This window comes from Aptenodytes forsteri, unplaced genomic scaffold (genome assembly GCF_000699145.1).
Source record: "Aptenodytes forsteri isolate BGI_AS27 unplaced genomic scaffold, ASM69914v1 Scaffold486, whole genome shotgun sequence".
In the NCBI taxonomy this organism is placed as follows: Eukaryota; Metazoa; Chordata; class Aves; order Sphenisciformes; family Spheniscidae; genus Aptenodytes; species Aptenodytes forsteri.
This window is the reverse complement of record NW_008795717.1, coordinates 825,678-836,157: the sequence shown is the minus strand read 5'-3', so window position 1 is coordinate 836,157 and position 10,480 is coordinate 825,678. Positions and strand designations below refer to the sequence as shown.

The window sequence follows — 10,480 nt, the reverse complement described above, 5'->3', positions numbered from 1 at the left end:
CCGTGAGCCGCCAGCTTCTCTAGGAGAATGCTGTGGGAGATGTTAAATAAATGTTAAATAATGTTAAATAATGTTAATAATAATTAACATTAAATTAAATTAAATAATTAACATTAAATAATGTTAATAATGTTAAATAATGTTAACTATACTGGGTCAGGCACAAAGGTACCTCAGACAATTCTACTTACTGATCCTGCACTTTGTTACTTTATTTTAGTTGGGTAAAGGGTATAAATGACAGAGCCATGCAACTATTTTAAGAAAGAGTTCAAAAATCGATCCAAAAGTCAGTGATTGGGGGTTTTTAAGGCATCACCCAAACTGTCAGCCCCCTGCATCACTGTTTCATTAAAACTAATAGATCAAAGGACAAAATGCTTTCTAAGAAATGACAGATATGAACCTCAAGCAAGGGTTTTCTGCCTGCACTTCCAAGCTCGGTATCTGAATGCTTTTAACTTAAAAAAACAAGTGCAAAATAAACAGTCCTTCTAGCCTCATTATCCAGCCCTGCTCTTTGGATGAGGTGGAATGGTCAGCTCAGATGACTCTAAAATAGACTCTTGCAGGTTCTAACAAATGCAAACCTCACAGCCTTCTGCTCTGAATATGACACACCTAATCACTGGGAAAACGTATGCTGTCCAACACAAATAAAAATCAAGCTTCACTTACAGCAAAGGACCATATGACTAATTAAGCTGTTCAATACTCTCAGAGATACTCAAATTTGTTGGATATATAAAGTAACTTCCGTACACTAGAAGAGAGACAAAAGCATCATTTCGCCTTTCTTTACAGTTGACCTTAAAAATCCTTCCCTATCCAGAAGCAAACAAACATTTTATAAGTCTTCTAAAACGTTTGATTTGACTGTGTCATTTCACACATCATCTTAGGTTCCCATGAGGAGGTTTAGCCAGGTTCCTCAACTGCCTCTCAGTGCTCATCTCAGTCTAAGCAAAAAGCTTATGAAAATATCACTGGTCACTTTACTTTTATAAACCACACAATAAATCACGTATCAATAAATCACAATTTTCACATCTGATGTTTCACCTGTCCGCGATGGCCGGGCGGGGGGTGGGGGTGGGGGGGTGGAGGGGGGGGGGGGGGGGGGGGTGTACACATGCATGTACAAACCACACACTTGTTGAAAAGCAGTATTTATTACAATACTCCTAGCTAAAGTAAGGCAGTGTGAGAGGATAGACTGTGTGAATCCCAGCCTACTGACACGTCTGGCATTTGTGTAATCTCAGCAGTCGTAGTAACGATGGCTTAAAGTGGTCTACAGTATGTCCCCCTCATAATATGCCATTTTTTTCTGCCTCCTGCTTCAAAAGCAGCATGGATAGTAACAGCACCTTCAGTGACAGTTTCTTCCAATATGTAAAATTTTCGTTGCTTGTAACATGTCTGCAGATAGCAAGGAATTGCATGCAGAGGAATCAAGAACTTGGCTGGAGGAGATAAAGAAGGCCTAGAAGGAGCTTTTTCAGAGATGCTACAAGAATGTTTACCTTCCAGTTGGTTTCCGTTTCCTTCATAAATTCTAACCCTTTCTTCACCTCTGCTTTCATTTCATTTACGTGAGCTATAGTATGAACAGACCATGCATCTGTCTGATTTATAGCCAAAGCCTACGAGTGAAAAAAGGGAAAACGTGATGAAGCTTGCAAACTTGCAAATAACAATATTTATCACTGCTGATATAGAAACAAGAGACTACTTTTTACTTGCTGCATGGTAAGTACATCCCTGTACCGTTCCAGCTAACCACAGCCAGGAAGTGATTTGGACAGCAAAGGAAGAAAATGTTTATTGGCTGACTTCACTTCCCAGCCTCTACGGTACAGAGATGAAGACCTACAAAACACTTTAAAATGCAGGCTTTAATGAAGATTATCAGATGATGTTTTATTTCACAGACACGCATCAATATCAGCCATGAAGGAATTGCGTGCATAGGCACGATATATTCCATGACATAGTGCCTTGCAGGTAATAATTTCTTCTTCAAGACCGTGGCCAGCTCTGAGTATTCAGCAAATTCCTCTTTCTTGCTCCAACAACTCCCACTAGGTTTTAGGCATTCTGTGAGGTTAGTCATTGACCTTGTAAATGTTAAATGTTAATGTTTAGTCTTTGTTGTCACTTTCAGCAGTTTGATGTAACAGAAGTTTGGCAAAAACACCCATTAGAAATTAATTGTATCCGAGACTCCTGGGATAATCCTGAGGACTGGAGAAAGTCAAGTATAATTACTATATTCATAAAATGAAACAGGCCGGCTAATATTGATCCCCAGGAACATTGTAGAGTTAATTGTTCAATAATCAAGGAACAAGCATCTGAGAAAAAAGGGAGAGGGAACCCAAACAAGATGGACTGTCAAGAGCAGATTACATCAAACCAATCCAACATTCTTTAACAGGAATAAACAGCCAATTATACATGGGGGAAAACATCAGGTGGGGTAATATATGAATTTTACACAGGTGTTCTGACACCATCTGACAAGGCATATTCATAAGCAAGCGAAGGAAATACAGTCAAGTTGAAATTGCCATGGTGTGGCATAGATGTGGGAATCTTTCTAAGGAATAGTTATCAGTAGTCTCTTATGAAACTCTGTGAGCATTTCCATGTTGAGCTTTATCTCTTTGCTACTCCTACTAACAACCAGGATGATGGAGAGAGTCAGTTCATGGCATTTGCGCAAACCACCACCCAGAGTTAGGGACCAGGTTTAAGAATTCTAAAACCTTTTAGCACTAATAACAGGCAGTTTACCTCACGGGCAAGCTCCTCAGCACGATCGAAAAAGTTTGTTTCCACGAGTCCAAACGAGTAGTAGCCCTTCACGTAGCTAGGCAAAAGGGCAAAAACAGTACATCATCCATTTAGAACTAGATTTAAGCTAGGACTGAAAAAACTACTAAAAATAGCATTTAACTCAAAACAGTCCTTACAATGCAAGTTACAATGAGGGTTCAAGCTTTCAGAATACAGAACAACTAGCTAGTTCTCATAGGAAATGAGAGGCCCAGAGACACCAGCACAGGAAACAGTAACAAGATGCACATCACCAGTGTTTTGAGAACCGATATTTACATCTTTAGATAAGCTAGAATTAAGAGTTGCACAGAACAATCTGCTGATCTCCGTAACAGTTGCAAGATGCAGAATTAGAAGGCTAAAAGCAAGACAGTGCTGTCACCAAAGTTATCTCAACGTCTCAGAAGTGACATGCGTGTAGCCTTCTGCACTTGCTCCAGTGCCCACAAAACTATAGGCAAGCACTTTCATGTGAAGTGGCCCTTTAAAACTGGTTGTAAAGCATGCATAAAGTAAGCCATAAAGGCCCAATGTAAAGGAAAATTAGGGATGTTATATGCTCTTACGCACATACCTGATGCAGTCATTTGAAGAAATATTTAACAAGCAATAGGACAAGAGGAAACGGCCAAGATGCGCGCCAGGGGAGGTTTAGATGGGATATTAGGAAAAATTTCTTCACTGAAAGGATTGTCAAGCACTGGAACAGGCTGCCCAGGGAAGCGGTTGAGTCACCATCCCTGGAGGTATTTAAAAGACGTGTAGACATGGTGCTTAGGGACATGGTTTAGCGGTGGACTTGGCAGTGTTAGGTTTACGGTTGGACTCGATGATCTCAAAGGTCTGTTCCAACCTAAACGACTCCATGATTCTATGATTAACTGCTATTCTATTTGCAGATTCGTAGATTGCAAAATACCACAGGATATGTTTCTGCTTCTCAAAATATCTGTTGGGGTTTTGGTTTTAAACGCCTGAGGCAAAGGAACTACTAAAACGGGTGGGGTATGTTGCAACTGATTTATTTCATGGATCGGGATGAATAAAAGTTGATTTTTATTCTTTTTTTGCCAACATATCAATTCACATGTAACTCTACATGCCTGTAAGTTTGAGGACAAGGGGTACTTGCCAGGTTTTTATACTTCAAGAAATGCTTGGCATATGGGTATTTCCTGTTGCTTTACAATTAAGTGGACAACAACCTGCACTTTTGTAGCATTGTGTCTAGAAAAGTTTATAAAAATGCAGTCAAAACTGCTAAGTCATCTTACTTCCCCAACAAATGAAACCGGCATATTGTAGTTAGAGGAACTAAGAACTAAGTGGGTTTAGATTTTTCTGAGTTGAGGTAACACAGCTGGAAAAATGAGACTCCTGACACTACCCTCTGTGCAACGAGATTGTGGGGTACCTCAGTTAGCTTCATTATTATGTTAGCATTCAGTCTGTATTCTCTGCACTGTTTGTGGAAGAAAAAAAGGAGAAAAGATTGTGCTGGATATAGAGGTCTACAGCAACATTCATAAAATATTCAGAAAGTTATGGTTGCCTGTGGATCGCCTATTCATCTATCTCTAAATGTATGTCTTGACTTACAATTTAATGTTAATTTTTATATAAAGTTAAAAGCTTTCAAATAATTTAACAGGTCTTAAAAAAGATTTTAAAAATTATCCCAAGTTAGTTTTTATTAACTATTCACTTGTCAATAGATTCAGATTATCCTAAATTAACTTTGGGAAACCAAAACTTTCAGGACTGAACTAAAGAAATTTTTAAAAAATTCTGCCTTCCTGTCAGTCTTTGCTGCACCAGCAGTTATGGTATATCCCAAAGTTTTATTTCAGAACTACACTTTGGCATTCCAAGTTACAACTTCTTTCTTCCTTCCACTGATGTGCTCTATCACCCACAATGTAAAAAACTGGACGCATAAAAGCCCGAAGGAGTTTTGCCACTGCCCTCAGTGAGGACATGATTTTATCCTGTTTGTTACATGCCATGTGCCATATTTGACAGCAAAATTTACTAATTGAGCCACGGCTCACTTAAGAAAAACCCCTCAACAACAGCGTCAACAGGGATACAGAAGAGATGTTCTAGTTGTGGTCAGGTTTGATTCACTTCTAAGCCCTTGTCTACATGTTTGTTTCCAACAGATCCTGCTATTTAGATGTGTCTGAACTTAAAAACCACGAAGTACATGCACACCAGATAAAGAGCAATTTTCAAAATGAAGCATGACCCACCTGCTTAGTGGAATATCAGGTGTCCAGAAAGGATAAACCCGGGCAACAGAATCTCGCATCTGTACATGATATCCCAGGTAGAAATAAGTGTCCTGGGAAAATTTGAGGGCTAGCAGGTCAGTTGGGTGGCTCTGCAGAATCTGTTCCCATAGATCACAAGCTTTTGGAAGCTGGCTAGAAATAAAAAATTATTTTGATTGCTGAGAGAAGGCACACGTACCTGCCTCTACTGTTAGTTCTAAACTCATGCTATTCTGAAAACCAGAAAATTCCACATCAAATGACTTTTTTTTCCCTTGAAGGAATTTCTTAGTCTTTTTTAAAGTAATAATGGCATTATCTTCACTGAGCACCTTCTGGGAAATCTTTTGAAAGAAATGTCCTTGGGTTACAAGAAGTCATTGTAACACACAAGGAAAATGAAACAAGCTTAAACCATAAATCTAAAGATTTTCCTACAGGGTTGAACAGTTTTTACAGAGACCTACCGTAATTAATCTAACTTCACACGCGCAAAGACACCTTCCCTCTCGTCTAGTGGAAATCAAACCCATAGTAACAGGGCTTCAGTAGCTTCCTCTTTACCTTTGCTAAGAAGTATGTGAGGTACATCCAGGCTCACCTGTTTGTTTGACAAACAAGTAGTGAAAGTGAATCATTGGCCCATACTTTCTGCAGTGCACATAAATTCATCATATTGAACGGAACAGTGAGCCTCTACAGCACTTCTGACACTCTGCCATCTCCCTGTTTTACAGAGGAAATAGTTTTTGACACAGGGAGACAACAGAGAGAAGAAAAGTCTGTTTGTAGCTTTGCTTCTGTGGATCCAAGTCTGTGTTATACTATATTGGACCTTACTGTACTTAAATATTTAGTTTCCTAGTTCTAAACCATATATTCCACTGATGGATCTATGACAGGTTTGAAACATGGAGTGCTTAATGATATGAAGTGGTGGCAATAGAGCACTTCCCCTCCTACAGTGCTGCTCACTAACTAGTCATGGCGCTTACAGTTTGGAGAGATAAATTCAAGAACAACCACTGACATCTCACCTGATCCTTTGCTAGATGTCAGCTAATGTCAGGCAACACTACTACCAACTATCTCTTCCACCTGCGGTGACTAAAAAACTCTTCAAAGTCTTTTAAATAGGATGACAGTGGACTTACCCATGGGCAAACATGTCCAGCGCTGATACGTGAAGCTTCTCCCGCTCAGTCAGTGGCTGCGATTTTGAAAGCGTCATCATCGTTCTCATCGCACTGTCCAGCTCTTTGTTGAGCCGCACTGAACTTCCAGTGCCAATCAGCTCCAAACCATTAGCAATGACATGTCCCATTGCTACAGAAAATAGCACATTACAACTTGAGCATTGCAGGTAATTCACCTCTACATAAACACGAGGGGGGTTGTTTGTTTGAAACAAGACTTGTACTCACAGGGGTCCGGGAAGTCTTGTAAGCCTAAAGTTTTTACAGGCTTTTCATGATAGCCATTTAAAAAGACTTGAAATGAAAAGAAAAAAAAACACACAAAACCATCCCGGCGTGCTCTAGACTCTGAAGAAGTTCTACAGAATTCTATAACCCAACACTTCCCACTTGCCTAAACAAAGTAAGTTAAACACTAAGACACAAGGTATTATCCAGCAGTTTCCATGCTAAGAATTAAAGCTTATACTTACTAAAATTTGGATCTGCTGCTTTCAACTTCGAGAGACACCCCTCAATACCTCCAAGGCTCTCATTATTGGCCCAGGTTGCGTACTATAAGAGAGACAGAGAGAGGGTCAAGGATTCCTCGATATTGGGCTTCTTTTAGTTCTCCCACACATGTAAAATCTGAAAGTAAGCAAGACAAATGATTCAGATAGGGTTAGCATAGTAGGAAAACAGAAAAACTGTTTTCTTTAAGGTAGTTTGGCCACCAGCAGAACTAATAACCGTGGATTTCTATGTGGTTTATGTCAACTGGTTGATTCTCCCGTGTCAAGCGGGATGAATACGCTGGCTGAAGTTTTCCCCATAGCTGCAGCATCTGGCATAGCCTCCGGCTATGAGGGTTTTCTGCTGCCTGCTAATGGCTGAACTCCTGCAGCAGCCTGATTGTGAGGCTCTCCCAGCTGGTAAGAAATTTAAACATCAACTACAGCAAAGACTGTTTCATGCACAAGTCCCTTCAAATCACATTTTCTTACACTTTTTGGTCATACCTGGGTCAGCGCAGCATCAAATAGTTTACAGGCATCATTGCTAGTAGTGGACAGGACAAGTCCAGCATCCTGCCAGGCCTGCACAACAAACAAATACAAACCCACTCATTTTACACACTTGTTTTTCAGACTAAGCCAACAGATTTTCAGATTGATGGTGTTCTGATATTTTTGTCAACTATGCTTTTTTTTAAAAAAGAGAAAAAGCTGGAAGGACAATGTGAGCAGATACACAAACCTTCTGTGCCGTTGTAGTTAGATCTGAAGACTCAGTAAGTTGGGGTTAACAGTGGGAATAAAGAAGCAACAAATTATAAAGTGTAATAGAAGATCTTGATGGGTTATGCATCTCACAATGAGAGACCCATTCTTAATTCATTACAACTTTTGGCTAGTCCCTCTGCTGCAGACACTGCTCGTGTGAAGTAGAGACATGGTAAAATAAAACCCTGGTTTTTTATAACTGAAATCAATACCTTAAGTAACTTGTAGGCCAAACAGCCTGACAGAGCAAATCCACCAAGTCACTGGAGTTCAGCCAACAAAGAATTTGGACCACAGACTTGTACACGAGCCTTACAAAAAGGAAGAACACGGGCATTTGATAAAGCTAAAATGCAAAACAGAGTCAGGCTGCCACAGTTTCTTAACAAGCTATGTAACACTGACTGAGGTGCTACATCTCCTGGCTAGCTGCTGGAGAATGACAAGAGTTTATTAGGCAGATGTGCAGTTTACTGGTGGAATGGTGGAATTAAGCTGCAGCAGCTATAGCACCCTGGTTCATGGCTATCTCCATGACTGCTCTCTTAAGTAACTCAGGCAACAAAATGAAAATCCAATGCCTATTTCAAAATGCCTAATTTATTCATGTGGATGCCTACAGCAAACAGGCATGTAATCTTTAGTTGCTTGCAGGCCTTTTCCCCCACACAGGATGGCCACAAAACCACAAAGCCTGTCATCTCACAAGCTGAGGTGCTTCCCTTGGCAACCTATTCATACATCTTTAACAACATTTGGGTTTATTGCTACTAATCACTCTCCATTCAGTATTCCTATACTGCACCCATAGTATAGGTGCATGTAGCCTATGCATAGATCATAGGCTTCTCAAGCACAGACTTACATTCAGCACACCATATATATTCTTGCTTAAGTATACGCACATTTGAGGAGCTGCCCCAATCACTTCAGCATCACTTTTATTCCAGTACACAGAACATACAGGATAGACATTAAAAAAGACCTGGAGCAAGCCAATTCAGACTCTTCCTAATGGAGGATTAGTCCTTTCAGATGCTGCAAGAATTCAGTTCGTCTCATTTTACACTTCAGGGTATTTCCTGGTTCTAATGACCCAACTGTCAAAAATTTTAAGTAACCAGGCAAAGACATCTTTGCTAATAGTATCCTAAAGCTTTGCCACTGTGATTGGATTAAAGGCTCACATTCCAGTAGCTCAAGCACTTGTGTGTTCAATTACAAGCTTGAAAGACTAGACCAGAATGTAAAATTACAAATTTTCTTTACAATCCATGCTATATCCAGACACAGCGTAAAGAGAAAAGTCAAGAGGGTAGCAAAGTTAGGCCTGCTATTTATAGGCTACCTTTCAAGGTACCCTGCAAAATAGGGCACAAACCACTTTCATCACCAGTTGTCAAAAACAAGCTCCGTTTGAAACAGCTCTCTATGCAACGGCCTGTTTTGCACAACTTGTCAATTAGAAATCTGATTTTGAGGAGATTTGTTAATACTAAGATTCACTGGAATGAAAACGTCTGTGCGAAAGCATGAGAAAAACCAGCAGAACTAGAGTTAGTAAAAAAAGACCTGCATACATCACTAAGGACACTGCTGATCTAGTTGAGGTACATGCCGTTTCCATCCACTCTAGAAAGCCTCTGCTCTACAGCCCAGGTAACTCACCCCTCACTGGAACACTCCCACTCTGGCAACAGGAGGATGGCAGCTAGGCTGCATCACATCATGTATGCCACTACTCCTCTGGTTAGCACATCAGGACAAGAGACTGCAGGGAAGAACCATCCCGTAACCTCTGCTGACTCCTAGAAGACATAAAAGATCTGCCCTAAATCTAATCTGTTATTGCCAGCCAAGAACCAAAAGAGCTACAGGGAGCACAGAAGAGGCAGCATCTCTTGTCCTTTGGGTCATACACAAGTGGCCCTGCCCAGACTACTTGGGACACTCATGTCTTGGGGCTTGTCTGTACTCAGGTATCGGACTGTGACTGAAGAAATCTATGAGAGAGGGAGTGTGAGTAGGTAAAAATCAGCCTGGAGAGTTTGTAAAACAATTATCACCTCCCATTTCCACAAAGGCTGCCTCTGAGTTCTGTTACACTAATTTCCTACAACCTTCCTCTCTAACTCCAGAAGAAACTCTTCTCCGTGATGCTTCTTGGAGGAAAACGCCATGGCCTTGGCTCTTCTTACTGCTTCTTGGCAAGACCAAAGCCTTGCCCTTTCTCCTGCTTTAAGATGAGAGTTTAGTCACAGAATCTGGTGACTGTTTATTTGTATTTTTGTTCCTGCTAAAATCCCAGCCGGCTCTGAGAAATCTCTGCTCTTTGCAGGTTGCTGTTAGCACATTGCCTATTACTTGAGTGGCATCTCTCCAGAGCTTTCACGCTCATGAACCTGTGACACTCTCAGATGATCTTCAAGACTTCTTTTTTTACGACCCCCTGCCTAATTAACCAAAAAACAAGAGGAGTGACAGACAGAATGAACTTCATCAGGAAGAAAGCACGCAAATGACTAATCAGTAACTAGCTCCTGCAGACAGATTTTGAACCCTTGGACTTTTAGCTGGTTTAGAGTTAAAAGAAGGCCTGACCCGCTTTTGAGGCCCACAGAAAGGGCAGGCGAGTGCCTGTGGGACCAGTCTGCACTATGAACAAGACCCAGAGATGTTCAGACACGAGTTTGCTTCCCCCATGGGAGGCAAGGGTGCAGCAACTCGTCCCCATTTTCATATCCCAACAGCAGCCTCACCGCACCTGAAACCCACCCAGAGTGTAAGGTTACTGGGAGGTTAAGGGAGATGAGCTCCAACAGAGGCCTCACCACACCGGCGCTGGCTCTCCGTGCCCTCCCGTCACCCTCAGCCGGCTCGGCTTCCCCTCCCGCCCGCCACA

The 10,480-nt window shown here is 41.1% G+C and overlaps 1 protein-coding gene across 1 annotated transcript in view; it reads right to left on the bottom strand.

Annotated features, from left to right (window-relative positions):
* The window catches only part of TTC38 (tetratricopeptide repeat domain 38), a 19,880-nt gene extending 10,122 nt beyond the window's left edge, over positions 1-9,758 (bottom strand). Inside the window, exons 1-7 of the mRNA XM_009283553.2 lie at positions 9,699-9,758; positions 7,315-7,392; positions 6,787-6,868; positions 6,272-6,443; positions 5,097-5,270; positions 2,800-2,875; positions 1,527-1,646 (exon numbers count right to left, since the gene is read on the bottom strand). Of these exons, the coding sequence (XP_009281828.1) occupies positions 1,527-1,646; positions 2,800-2,875; positions 5,097-5,270; positions 6,272-6,443; positions 6,787-6,868; positions 7,315-7,392; positions 9,699-9,758 (762 nt within the window). The remainder of the gene's footprint in view (positions 1-1,526; positions 1,647-2,799; positions 2,876-5,096; positions 5,271-6,271; positions 6,444-6,786; positions 6,869-7,314; positions 7,393-9,698) is intronic.
* Between the last annotated feature and the right edge of the window lie 722 nt (positions 9,759-10,480).